The 14,950-nt window shown below is 31.8% G+C and overlaps 1 protein-coding gene across 4 annotated transcripts in view; it reads left to right on the forward strand.

Annotated features, from left to right (window-relative positions):
- The window catches only part of LOC126750302 (A disintegrin and metalloproteinase with thrombospondin motifs 9-like), a 354,367-nt gene that overhangs the window by 51,811 nt on the left and 287,606 nt on the right, over positions 1–14,950 (forward strand). For all 4 annotated transcript variants that reach the window (XM_050459873.1, XM_050459877.1, XM_050459874.1 and 1 more), the window contains exon 3: positions 3,696–3,978. In XM_050459873.1, the coding sequence (XP_050315830.1) occupies positions 3,777–3,978 (202 nt within the window). In that variant the 5' untranslated portion in view covers positions 3,696–3,776. The remainder of the gene's footprint in view (positions 1–3,695; positions 3,979–14,950) is intronic.

Consider the following 14,950-nt stretch of genomic DNA (forward strand, 5'->3'; position numbering starts at 1 on the left):
TGGTAAGTATAAAAATGGTCAGTATTATCCTTAAGGTTGTGTATTTGGAATGCGAATACTCAAAGCTGCCTAAAATAAAATATTTCCTGGACCGGAATATGCGGGAGTGGCATGTTTTGCATATAAACAAAGGCTAGTCCCATCACTTCTGGTCGTTCAGTACAAAGGGTTTGCACTTGAAATTTTGTTATAAAACTTTTTCGCCCGCCTTTTATGAACTATTAGTTCAGCTTACTCTCTTTGCGTTATCGTTAAGGTTAACATCTTTAAGCCTCGTTCCATGTCTTTCGCATTCCGAACATACATCAACCTGGGGTCTTTCGAACTTCAAATTGAAGTTTTCGTTGAAATACTTTAAATAGAATTCGTATTTAACTAAGTTTTCCAACTCTGGAGATTTTTCGACAAAAAGGCTATGCATGTTCTTTATAGTCAAAGATGCATGTAAATAACATACGGTTTTGGAGGAATAATTGTAATGAATAATTTGGTGAAACTTTGACCGGAAACGCCTGAATGTGCTCTTTAATTTGTTGAGCCCATTCATCGCATAATGTACGAGGTCTATTATTATGTATACCTCTAAGATCGTTTGGTGATTTACCTGCCAAAAGTAGAGTGTTCAGGCGCTGACCTTGCCAGTGCGATATGGCATGAAGACTTATAAATGCCTGTTTGCATACGGAAATTCTATATGAGCCTTTTAAGACAAAGTACGAAAAGTTTGATTTTCTTTCTTGTTTGTTTTCCGCACTACTCACGCGATTTCTCTCGATTTGTTTAGCTTCCATTAGTCCTTGTAAATAAGTATCTTGTTCATTTTTTGTCGTACGGCTGAGTAGATTAGTTAACACATTTTTTCTTTCTTTCTCAGTAAGCTGTTCTATGCATTTCTTTGTACAACTACAATATAAAACAGCTATTTTGATTTAAAACCAACTTGTTGCTAAAATTTACTAGCCTGACTTATCCCTGACTAGCAGTACTTCGGGTGTAAGCGCATTTATAAGTACATTGAGTGTACTTATTATGCGCTAAAAAAACTAACCAAATTCCTATACAAAAATATTTATTTGTTCAAAAAAATAAATAAATAAATAAATTAAGATAAAAAAAAAATTAAGTCCACTAGGTTATCAAACGATATACGTATAATGCGTTCTTCCGAATTGCTGCTAGTCAAAGTGTTAAACTTATTAACTTACCTACACGCAGGGTCTACAGTGTTTGCATTGACATGTTTACCCGTCTTAGAAACATATGACTGACCTTGCAAACGTGCTGTTTTTATTGCATTATATTTCCAACTATCAACATTCCTTTTCCTTTTTCTGCTGGCACTACTAGTTTCACTAACTTCTTCATTATCACTGGATGACATAATTTTACTTTAAATTGTTAATAAAACGCTGCTACTAAGCTATTTTTTATGATAAACATACACACAAAGTGAACGCTGTGCGTGCAAATAAGCAACTGGCCACTATTTTGTTGTTGAGATGAAAAACCGTACGACATGGACATGTACGGTTTTTCTTCTCACTAGCAGCCGTGCTATGTTAACGACTAAAGGTCGGGGCACACATATCCGTACCGAGACCGCACCGTGCCCGCAGCGTAGCTCGGCCGTGTCTCGGTGCGTTATCTCCCAAAATACACGTCTCCGACACACGGCCGCATCCCGCATCGCATTGGACGGTCACGAGGCACATCAAAGTATTCAGTTTGGATCGAAACTTAATTGGGTTGGTACATTAAATTTATTTCAAAGAAAAATGTTCTCGAAATTTGGTAATAGTGAATTAGCAACGCTAGCTATTGCATTGTATGAAGAGGAAGAAAACAAAGTCAGAAATAAAAAGAAAAACTTGAGAAGAAAATGGATACACGGTGCTTGGAAAGCAAGAACTACAGAAGAAGAATTCAGCGCACTATTTCCTCATCTAATGGTTGACGAGACAAAATTCTATCAGTACTTTAGAATGACACAATCCACGTTTTATAAGCTAGTGAAAAAATTGGAAAAAAAATTGATGAGGAAAGATACCTTTTGGAGGTTATCAATAACACCAAAAAAAAGGCTAGCGGTGTGTTTGAGGTAAGTTATTTACATTATAAAATAAAAGATAAAAGCCAAAAAGGTCAATCTTTCTAATATCAACTTTTAAATTTTAGTATTTAACATGTAAACTTTTTAATTTTGATTAATGTAAGAATTTTAAATTGTGTTTGTCGGTATATGGTGTTGTTTTGGTGTCGTGCCATTTCCGTACGTACTATTTGCGTACAAGAGTTTTTAAGGATCATTTAGTGCCATATCTGCGTACCATAAGCGGCGGTTCTCAAAGCAGAAAGTTTTAAAAATTATACATATTTAGTTCCATTTTCGTATAGCAGTTAATTAATATTTTGATAATCATATAAGTTGAAGCCTGCACCCAAAATAGCCGAGTTTTTATGCACTCTTAAAAGAAGTTTAAATGTGCATTATATAGTTTATTAGAGGCACTCATTTAGTAGAAGCAAACAGTATTTGCCTATTTCTTACTTAATTAAAAACTCTATGCAACGCAACGCAACGCAATATGAACTATTTCTGATGAACTATTTGATCATACAGTGATGGAAACTTCCTTATTTCCTCTATTAACTTTTCAATTTCCATTTTGAATACCTAAATTTTATTGCTCGTTCGAGACCGTACAACGGTGCGTCACCGTTGAAAATTAAACAAAACTATTCCCACTCGTCACGGATGCGGTGCGTGCTACATGCTCGGGCACGGTGCGCTGATGTTAAGACTTCGCCATATGATTACTATAGTGTTGTTGACAACAGAGACACGGCCGAGCTGCACTGCGGGCACGGTGCGTCCTCGGTACGGATATGTGTGCCCCGACCTTAAGTAGTATCTAGTACGGTTTTTAAGCTCAATCGATGAAAAGACAAATTTTAAACAAAATGGCTATCTTACTTACAAATGTCAAATTTTGGACTTGTACGGTTTTTGAACTCACCTATTCAATTTAATAAAACTATTAAATAAACTATAAATCTGATATTATTTTATATATAAATATTAAGTATAAAAGCAGCATTATTATATTGGATAATATGGACGAAAAACAGTAATTTTTCAGAAGAATTTTATCAAATATTAGATAGTAATCGAGTTTGAGAACTAGATATGTAAATCCCGTATTAATTTTTTTAAATGCCGAAATTTTCTTTCTTTTGTAAACAAAATCGTATATGATATACGTATATTCTACAGTTTAATAAATATTCCAAAACCAAAAATTTACTAATCTTAACTTAATAAGTATTGCTTGGGAGTCTACAATTTTGCTCATTACATTGTTTTGCGTTAACCTAATAGTTTTTGAGCTTTACTCCAAAACGTGTCTTTTTTTGACAATAAATTTCAACTTTAAAGCTAATTTTCTCATAAATTATTCAAAATACAAGAAAAACGCAAAGAATGTTTTTTATAGAAAATTTTCTAAACTATAATTTTTATCACTACAGTTTTTTCCGCTTAACTAGTACTTTTTAAGGAATGTCTTAAAAGTCTATAAAATCCAAAAAAAAAACACTTTTAATAGAGAATATCCTAGACTACAACTTTTTTGTATTCGCACGTTTTTTTTCCAATTAACCCAACCCAATAACAAATTTAACATTTTTTGTTCCAGATATTACCACTGCCAACCCCCTCTCCAGGGAGGAAACTTTTGACAAGTGACAATTAATTAATTCAGCAAAAGAAAGAAAAAATGACAAAGCGACGTTGTACTTCTGCGCTCGCCGTCAGTGCAATCGTGTTGTTGTGCGCGATCGTGGTGGTGGTGTGGGTCCAGTTTAGTCTCGGGGCGTTTGACAGGCGTCAACAGTTGACAAACGCGCCGTTTAACAACAATCAATCGACAAATAACGATCCGCTCAGCATCATCAAGGTGGAAAAAGCCGATAAAAAAGGTACAAATCAAGAATATTCCCACGTGTTGTCTCACGTAAGAAGATTAAAAACGAAATCTCACCAAGCAATAGCGCGTATATCTGCATTTTTTCGTAATTTAATTTACATACGGACTTAAGCAGTTTTTGACGTAAATAATTAATTATTATACAATTTTGTTGATATCGTTGCATTGAAACGAACGGGTATTGGCTTAAATCTTGACGTTAAATCAAAATAATATGACGGGTAAAAAGGTCAAGAAAACAGGGCGGCCTTTAGTATACATTGTTGGCATCGTGTAGTAACTTTCAAAAAATTGAGCCACCCTGTATTATGATTGAAATTAATTTGAAGTCAGTTCATTATAGAAAATTAATAAATAAACCTATTTTATACTCGGTATTTTTTTGATAAATGTTATATTAAAGAACAAATTACGAGACATTTTTACCACTAACCAAAACTCTTTATTTTTACTCTCGACACGTGTTTCGCTAACGATGTTAACATCTTCGGAATGGTTTAAAGTTTTAAATGGTGAAATTTCGTCTACTTAGTAAATTTTTTCTCTATAACTCACCCGGTATAAATATTTTCAAAAAAGTTTTAAATATTTCCTACATAAAATTAAAAAATAAACATCTTTTAGTCCTAAATATTTTTAATAAAATAAATATTTAAGGAGTTATCGTTCTTAACCTCACTATTTTTGTTTTACTTATATCTTGTCTAATATTACTTATTTTGAAAAATTTCAAATTATTAAAAAAAAATTTTTTTTAATTTTTTTGTAATAAGTGATAAAATTTTTGCCATTTCATTTATACATAGCGAGACTTTTCTTAAATAGTCCATTTTTTCCTAACAACTCACTCTGTATCAATATTTTTCAGGAAATTCGATAATTTCCTATATAAAATTAAAAAATAAAAATCTCTTATTTTTAAATATTTGTTTACTCACTTTTTTTGTTTGTCGTATTATTTAACAATGTTTATTAAAATGCGGACAGAAAATCCTAAGCTGCGGACACCGCAATACAGTCGTATCAATATGCTCGGACAGCAGAGCTGCCATTAAGGCTATCACGGCCGCAAAGGTAAACTCCAAGCTTGTACTAGAGTGCATAAAAGTCCTGAAAAAAGCGGTGCAGGTGGCAGGATACCTGGCCATGCAGGTAATGAGGAAGCGGACTCTAGGGATGTCCGAAAAAGAAAATAAATCGATATTTTGAATCGATTCAAGATCGTTCCAGAAATAAATCGGCAACAAAAGATCGATCTCCTTAAAAATCGATATTTGATTCTGATAATTGTTTATGTGCACTTTTTTTTTAATAAAAATACACGTATGATTATATAAAGTATATTAACCAAAACAAACAAAAAAAAAAAGAAAATACAAATACAAAAAACATATAATATATAGTCATAACAAAAATAAACGTTATATTCCTAAAAACTATGATAATAATAGGTTATAGGATTAACACAGTAATAAAATATGCAAAAAAAAATCACAAAGTCAATCGTTAATCTAATTTAGAGTCTTACCAGTAGGAACTATCTGAGGAATGAAGAAAGAGCAGTTGAGATAAATGTGTTTCACTTAACCTATTCCTAGTCTGAGTTAGAATATTTCCTGCTTGGGAAAAAACCCTTTCTGATGGGACCAAAGACCCAACAATGGATATATATTTTTTTCCAAGACTAGCTAATTCACTCGAATTATGATTTAATCAAATGGTAATTGGATTATTTTCCAATGGTATTGTTGGAAGGTTTAAATATGCTTTAAGGTCAACTGACATTTCATTTTGATTAGTTACTAAACAACTTTTTTCGGAAGTGACCAATTTTTTGTGATAAGACCATATACTATCAGAGTTTTCATTATTGGCTGGGACAGTAACTTGCTTTTGAGAATCCACCCCTTGTTGAGAGCTATTTTGGGTATTATATTTTAATAATTTATCTACTAAATTTATTGCTCTTGCACAAGCATTTGGATTACCAAAGTGGATTTTCTTAAACCTTGGATCTAAAAGGGTGGATAGACTTAAAATGCTGTTTTCTTCAATAGCACCAAAACGTTTCGAAAGCTCTGCTAGCACAGTTTGTTTCAAATTTTCAGTCTCTGGAGTTAAGAGGTCTAAATTTAAAATATTATTTTTTAAACAGTTTACAATTGAGATAATTTTGCTGCATGTTAAATATTTTTCTTCGCTAATTTCTTTGGATACCTGTTCAATAGGCTTTAAAATAAAAAGAAGTTCTCTACATACTTGTATTTCTGCAGCTGAACATATAGATGGAGATTTTGGATTTTTTAATAATATTGGTGTTAGAAATTCAGTGAGTTTTAAAAATCTCTCAATCATATAGAAGGTGGAATTCCACCTGGTTGGAACCGACTGAATAAGTTTTAATTTTTTTTCAAAGTTTTGCGCTGCTCTTAGTTGATCTGCAGCGGATACACTTTGTTTAAAATAAGTAACTATAGACTTTATTTTGTCAATAATTTGTTTTATAGCAGGATCTTCTGTAATTTTTGTTGCAACTAAATTTACTGTATGTGCAAAGCAGGGTAAGTGTTTATTTTTACCAAAAGTATCAGTAACACATTTGGTAATATTCGCCCCATTATCAGTGATAATAGCACTTACTTTTGACAAGTCAATTTCCCACTCTAGACAAACAGATTGCAAACATTCGCTTAAATATTGTGCAGTATGATTAGAACTAAGTTCTTTTACACATACCAATAGACTTACTATTTTCTTTATCTAAATAATGAACAGTGACTCCCAAGAAGCTAGTTGTTGACATAGTCTCGGTCCAAACATCGCATGTCATACATAGAAATTCCACATTTCACATTTTAAGTTCATTTTTAATGATATTGGACAAAGCAGTGTACTTCTCTTCAAGCAGATTTGCAATTTTGTGTCTCCCAGGCAATTTATAAAGTGGAGCAACAATTCGCATTAAATGCCTAAATCCTTCCTTTTTTGTTGTGTCCAAGGGTAAATTATCTTTGGCTATCATGAAAAGAAGTGAGTTGGTGATTTTGGTGGATTTTGCCCCTCCTTCTAAAAAAAAAATTTGCCTCAATAATAAGTTTTTCAAACATGCAATAAAAAGCCAATAAATTAAAATCATTTTTGAATTTTAAAGAATTTTTATCTTTATGTTTGTATGTAAAGGTTGGTATACAAGATTGAAAAATATAAATATCTCAAAATATTGTTGATTGTTGGATGATTATACATAATAGGGTGTCCCAGAATATGTAGACAATATCTCTGAGACTTACTTATATAAGCTTAATAATTAAATTTATTTGGGTGAGTTACTTGCAAATGATTCTAATTTGGATATACTTTCAGATATCAGGGATTGCTTTTTAGACAATTGCTTTGGTTTTACTTTTGATAGAGATCTCATACCCATATCACTATTATGGCTAATACTACAGAAGCTAGATGTAGATGCAATAGACTCAGTCTCAGAGAACTCTATTGGTAGTGTCAAGGACATCGAAGTGGAACAGCTTGCTATAGATTCTTCTGCTACTCCGTCATCAAATCTCTAGAAATAAAAATAAGTATTTATTTTAAAAATTAAAAACCATTTTATGATTTGTATACACAAAGTTTAAATAAAAGATTAAGAATACATGGTACATACTTTGCGCTTCAGATTAATGCCATCCTCTTGATTAGGTTCTTTATTTTCTATTTCCAAATCCGAAAATGTACCTTCCTTGGGACCATCATCAGGAACTTCTAAAGTAGAATGGGCAAAATGCTCTGACTTTTCCATACTTTGATAAGCCTTATTGTGCTTCCTTTTTAGGTGGTTTTTTAAATTTGTAGTATTTTCGGACGTTTTTACTACCATTAAACACAATCGGCATTTACTTGAGTTCATCTCATTGTTATCCTTATCCTTAACAAAAAAATTCCACACTTCACTCTTACACCCCATAAACCGAGACATACTTATGATGCTTACTGCTTACTTTACTAAATACTTTATTAAAAACTTATTACTTTTACTTTGAGACTGACACTCTGAGAAAACTAAATTAATATATAATACGAGGATACGCCTATATTACTAATTATTATATACTAGTTTTGGGGAATCCCAGCAGAAAGAAACTGTAAATAACCTGATAGCATGGCCAACAAAAGTCGAGACAGGATTGCCTTTCCTCGTTGGTTTAGCCCAATCAGAATCAGAAGCCCAAATAATCAATAATCAAATATTAGTAGTTTAAAACACTCCATTTTACTACTCGATAATAGATGGCGCTTCCAATTCCTTTAAAATTGAAAGCGCCATCTATCGGTGGATAGTAAGATTAAAACTAAATTATGCACGGTTAGTTCGCGCTTCCTCTCCTTTATTTTTCCTATGACTGTGTTTCTGTTATTTTTACTAATAAACTTGTAAGATAATTTAGGATTCGATCTTCGATTTTTTGAGAAAATTGAAAGACTAGATCGATTCTCGAAAAGATCGCCTGAAAAAAAATCGATCGATTTTAATCGATTTTTTAGGGGAATAGATCGATTTTTGAATAAAATCGATTTGGATCGTACATGCCTAGCGGACTCTCTTGCCAGACTGGGACCGCGAGTGTGCCGATAGCGCCGGAACCCATAGTTGGTATAGTCCATATGAACTCAATCCGAACAGCAGAAAAACTAAAACTCGGGTCATTAGCGGTATCTTCTTTGTAAAGCATAGGCGTGTCACAGAACTATTGTAAAAAATATTTTAAAGGTGTATTTGTACGTTATACTCACCAATTGTAGTGATTTTTAACTGTTATATGAGTAAATTAGGCAATCTTTTGGTGCCTTTAAACATTGCCATGTTGTGCAAAAAATCGAAAAATGTTACATGTTTTAAGTCACAACAAAATAAAGCTCAAAATGAATGAAAAAACGTACAAACATTGCGTTGCGTGTTTTATTTTGCATTGTATAGTAAAAGTCAAATGCATCCCAGCTGTCGTTGTGACTATCAATTGAATTTTTAATTTTTGTGTAAAATTGATAGTTGTAGATGTCTTTAAATATTTTGTTTACAAAATATATGATATAGATAAATTATTTGGCATAAATGGCAATTTTTTAATTTTTTTTTATCAAAATCATGTTTATCATTCATTTTGGTAGAAAAAAATAAAAGACCTTTTAAATAACATAATATATATATTACTTTATTGTCAAAAAATTGTACAATTTATAGACAAAGCCAAGTATAAATAAAACAATACAAAACTTACAAAAGTACCATAAAAAATACACTTAAACAGAAAACAAGTACAGCGACCAACACACTCTTAAGACACCTGATTCTAAACCAGAAATAAAACGCCACTGGCACCAGGCCCATGTAAAATTTATCGTATAGGCCCGTCCACAATTTCAAACCCCAAGCGCCGGTAGTAATCTTTTATCTTCGTCTTTTACACGTCATTGCTGGGGACTTAGCCTACCTCTCTCTGACAAACGAGAAATTTGTTGAACGGGTCGGGGTTTAGGAATTTCCAGCGATCAGATGTCTTTAAATATACGAGGACCGCTCATTATATATTTTGCTATTTGTTTCAATGCGTGAATTTAGTATATTGACCGTACCCCAATTTGTAAGGTGTTCGAATTAAAATCATCTACACTATATCGCCAAATGCTGGTTGCGGTCGCGTCAAGGAAGGGTCTGCTGGACAAGTGGACCCACCGAAGATTGACTGAGTCCCCTGGTATGAGACAGGCTAAAGCGCACATAGGTGGGCTCTCTGCCTGTCTCACCAAAAATCTACTACGCCTAAAAAGACGCGAAATTCAGTTAGTGACAGGTCTTTTAACCGGTCACTGGCACTTAAAGCCGCGTATTCATTAACGAACTTGTAACTGCAACACTTACTGTATCAAAGAAACTACTATAACCACGTTCTTTGCTCTCGCGACCCTCTGGATCTGCATTGTTCGCCGTGAGCTCAAGCCACCATGTCGCAACCAGAAATGATAGCCAGTGCTGCTTTTATTTTAATAGATGCATTAATTGAAAACGAAAAACTCCTCGGCGATGGTGGTCTCATGCACTGTATAAAGAGAGAAGTGGATCTCCATTATTTGCAGCTTTGAAGATGCAACAAATTAGCGGACACTACAAAAATTTTACCCGCATGAGTCATTATTTTAGTTATGTGTCCCCCAATGACCCTAAAACGCAACAAAAGTTTCTAATGAACCGTTTTTCTACAATCAAGATAGGAAGTTTTTAAATTAACAAAAGTAAAAAAATTACCTTGTTCAGTTCAACAACTTTTTTTTCTTTGGCTTTTTCTCTTCTCCACGACGCTAATATCGTAATTATTTTTTTCTTGCAGATATCTGCAGTTGTGCCTATTACGGAACCAATTTCAGCCCAAGCATCTTCTTTCAAATGCCTTTTATAATAATCCTTATGTTTTTGAGTATTCTCTCCTGTGCTTTACAATTTCTTTATTCACTTCACCAGAGCTACGCAAAAGAATCATTGAATTATATCCCAGAATATCCAACAAATTATAGAACAGACATAATGGCCAGCGACGTGTTTTTCTACCAGTAGAATAAGTGTGGCACAACTGGTCTAAAGTATCCACTCTTCCTTTTGTAGAATTATAAAATTAAATAATTTCTGGTAACTTGGTCGTAAATGGCTCATCACCTTTTTCGTGCATTGTCGAAAGCATAATTACTGCTTTTTTAGCACTCTTGGGGATCAAAAACACAGGCATCTTTTTATAATTTTCAATTAAGGCCAAAACGTTTTCTTCATCCCACGTAATCATATCGCTACCTTCCAAGAGACCGTCACAACTCGAAAATTGCTATTTTTCAGTAGAGGCGTTTAAAAATATCCAATATTTATTTCATAGGGCTACGCTGCTTTTTGAAAAATATGTTTAAATTTTTTGGTATTATTAAAGACCCTTGTGGAGAATATTTTTTGATGATAATTTTTTTAGTCTGTGTCATCAAACAAAAAAGAGAGTTAAATGTGACAGTCTTTGCTGAAAAAAAATGACGTTTTTTTATTTCAATTTGAGTTAATAAAAGTATTAAGCTGAATTCATGTAAACGAAACTTGTTTATTATCTACTATAGTGTATTCCAACGCGTTCAAAACCGTCACCGAACGATTACGGTCATGCGCAGTAATTAAAATCCGTCGAATTTCAATTACTGCGCATGAGCGTGATCGTTTGATGACGGTTTTCTAACGCGTTGGATTGGAACAAACCTTATGGAAAATAAACCTAAATCAAATTTTTGGTAACATATTTTAAAAAATTATAATATTGAACTTTTATAATACTAGATTACACTTACACCAGAACAAACGTATTAAAGAAAAAGAAGCTTTTTTTCTAATAGTTTTAAAACGTATTAAGAAAAACTTAACTCTTAAACCTAGTTATTTTCTTCTTAACTCTCAAGTAAAAACATCTAACAAAACAGTCAAAATCTATAATCTACTTAAATAAATTGTGGTAGAAACCATGATAAAAGTCGGGTATTATTTTTTTCTCTAGTAACTGCATAATTCCCTTTTTTTTGGTTTCAAGAATTTCATTTTTATCTTCCTCCTTTAGCTGCTTCTACACATAATTCTGCTACCACGACCTGTTCTTCTGGGTTGGGTTGGGTTGGGTTGGTATCTTTGCTACTTCATTTTCTGTTTCAATTAAGCAATTTTGAATTTCCCAGGATGGTTGCTCTATGTTATGAACTTGTAATTTTTTTTTGGCAAGCTTCAATATCATAGAAGTTCTTCGGGACATCTTAGAACTACAAAATAGATAATGAAAAATTTATTAAAATTAATTAGGACTGAAAGTGTGAAAAAAAAAGCCAAAAAAAGTAAAAAGCAACAGACAACTTTTGGCAAATTTTATTTAACTTGTTTTATAAATAAAACTGTTATACTTACGCCTTAATATTTAATACAAACAAAAACGAATTTTTATTCAAGAAAGAACGTCATAACTCAAGATGAGACGTGTTCAGGTCTTTAAAAGTACAGAAATTTTCATAATAAAACTTCCTAAATAAACAATGTTCAACACAAAGTAAAAAAATTATTTATTTTTACAAGGAAGAGCGCACTAATTCTAAATATGACGTTTTTTTTCCGAAAAAAACTATATTTTATTTACCACATTTTCCATAAAAAATGCACCAACATAAAATGTGACGATATTTCTCGAAAAATATATAAAAAAAGAACTTACCTTTTCACAGAAAATCGACCTAAACTTATATAGGACGGTCTTTCCCACAAATATTTTAAAAAACACTTGTCACTTTTATGTTGTGACGCTCTTAACTGAACAAACACAGGTGATGACTGCAACTGACCAGGCACAACTGAATTGATACGCTCTTGCGTGTTAAAACAGGAAAGGTTCTCACTTAGTACACTGACCACATGCGCCGCCAAGCGGCTATTCGTCGAAATTAGCTTGATGCGATATTTTTTGTAATAGAAGCAACTTCTGCTGAATCGATTTTCGTGGAAAACCGAAAAATCGATTTTTCGGACTTGTGACGGTCTTTCTGGAAGGTAGCGATATGTTTTTGGTTGCAGCGTTGCACGGCACACGCGAACCTCGCAAAACAACGTCCACGAACCAACTGAGAATTCCTTTGTGTTCGTCCATAGAGAAATGAATATTAAATATACTTTTTCATTCATACTTTTAATTACTCTATGTGTTCGTCCTAAAAACTGACAAAATTTGGCTCGCACAAGAGGCTCTGCGCGTGCCCGCGAACTCTGTTCGGTACACGTCCACATTACTGAATTTGTTTGCTGTAACAGTCGCAGGTACAGTTACAGTTCGTCAATGAGTACGCGGCTTAAGAAGCCATCTCCATACTATCGGTATTGCGGACAACCGGGAATGCCGATGGTGCTGTGAGGAGGATGAAACCGTTGACCATGTAGTCGGGGAGTGCTCAGCACTCACGCGCGCCAGGTTCAAATACTTGGGTAACACTTTCAGTGTACCGAGTGACTTCAAGTCATTTAGACCAGAGAGCCTTATCGGTTTCTCTAAAGCCGTTGGGCTCTGGTAACCCCCGGTGGGGCATGACGGGTCCATTAGGAGACCCATATGCACAACTGCCTTGGCAGCCCACTGTTTCGACAATTCAATTCAACATTGTTTATTTTGTGTTTTATTTTTTTATTTCCTATAATAAATATAAAATATCTTTTTTATTAAGTTAATACAGGCCCGATTTTTTTTTAATTAGTTAGTTTTTCCTTTATGACTTATCTTGTAGGTATAACCATTTTCAAATAAAATTTTAGTTTAAAATTTCCACGTAAAATTAAGAAAATAAAAATCGCAAACATCAAGTTTTTTGATAAAATGAACGTTTAAGGAGGTATCGTTCCTAACCTCACTTTTTGGTTTTTGTCATATCGTGTTAAATATATTGTTTATATTTATTTTATAACATTCAAAAGTTTAATTTTTTTTTTATTTTTTCATAATAAGTGATAAATGTTTATACAGAGCAAGTATTTCTATAATAATTAGTGCATTTTTTCCCTATAGCTTATCCTGTATAAAATTTTTTTAAAATCTTTTCAACGATGTCCACATAAAATTAAAAAATAAACATCTTTTATTCTTTATTATTTTTTGATAAAATGAATATTTAAAGCGTTATCGTTCTTAACCTAACTTTTTTTGTTTTGCTTATATCTCGTTTAATATTGCTTATTTTGGAAAATTTCAAAATATAAAAAAATTTTGTTTTTGTATTTCCTATAATATGTATTAAACATTTTTATTATAGGAACGAGATTTTTCATTATTAGTTAATCTTTTGCCTATTAAAAAATTACAAAATTAAAAAATAAGATTTTTTTATTCTTAGTTATTCTTTGATCAAATAAATATTTGTAAAGTTATCGTCTTTAACCTCACTTTTTTGTTTTGTTTATATCTAGTTTGTTTTTGATTTTTTTAAACGATTGGATTAACAAAAAAAAATTTATTTTTATTTAACATAAAAAATGTTGTTGTTATATTATACAGAATGAGATTTTGTATTTTTAGTTAATTTTTGCTAATAATTAGAAATGTATAATTATTTTAAAAGAAATTATATTTCCCATATAAAATTAAAAAAAATAAATTTTGTTTCTTGATAAAATAAATATTTAAGAAGTTGTTGTCCTTAACCTCACTTTTTTTTTGTTTTTCGTATATCTTGTTTAATATTGCTTATTTTGGAAATTTGCAAAAAGTAAGAAACTTTAATTTTTTTTATAATAAGTGATAAAGACTTTTATCGTTGTGTTTATATTAATTAAATTGTTGAATTAATTGTAATTAAACAAACATTAAAAAGGTTTTATTTTTAGATTTCCTATAATAGGTATTAAACATTTTTGTCATTAAGTTTATACAGAACGAGATTTTTTGTCCATTTTTTGACTATTATTAATGAAACTTAATATATTTCTAGTATAAAATTTTAAAAAAATCTTTTTTTATTCTTGGTTATTTTTTAATAAAATGAATAATTATGAAGTTATAGTATTTAGACTATTTTAAAATTTGTTAGTCTTATACTCGTACAGAGTAAAATTTGGATTTTTCGTTCATTTTTGTTAATAATTCACTCTGTATAATTATTTTCAAAGAAATTTAACCCTTAAAAGCATGAATTTTTTCTTTTAAGTTAATTTATGTGTAATAATGTTCTTAAGGATCATAGAGGCCAGGAACATTAATTAAAAAAATTTAAGGAAAAATATATTATTTTTATTTTGAAAAAACTGATTGTTGCCAAATGGCTACATTAAGACTTAAGTGCTAAATTTATTCATTATGAAATTTTTTGAAACAATTGTTGTTTTTATTTAGGCATAAAGCGACACCATATTTTTCACATTTTGTGCG

Source organism: Anthonomus grandis, chromosome 2, assembly GCF_022605725.1.
Source record: "Anthonomus grandis grandis chromosome 2, icAntGran1.3, whole genome shotgun sequence".
Taxonomy (NCBI): Eukaryota; Metazoa; Arthropoda; class Insecta; order Coleoptera; family Curculionidae; genus Anthonomus; species Anthonomus grandis.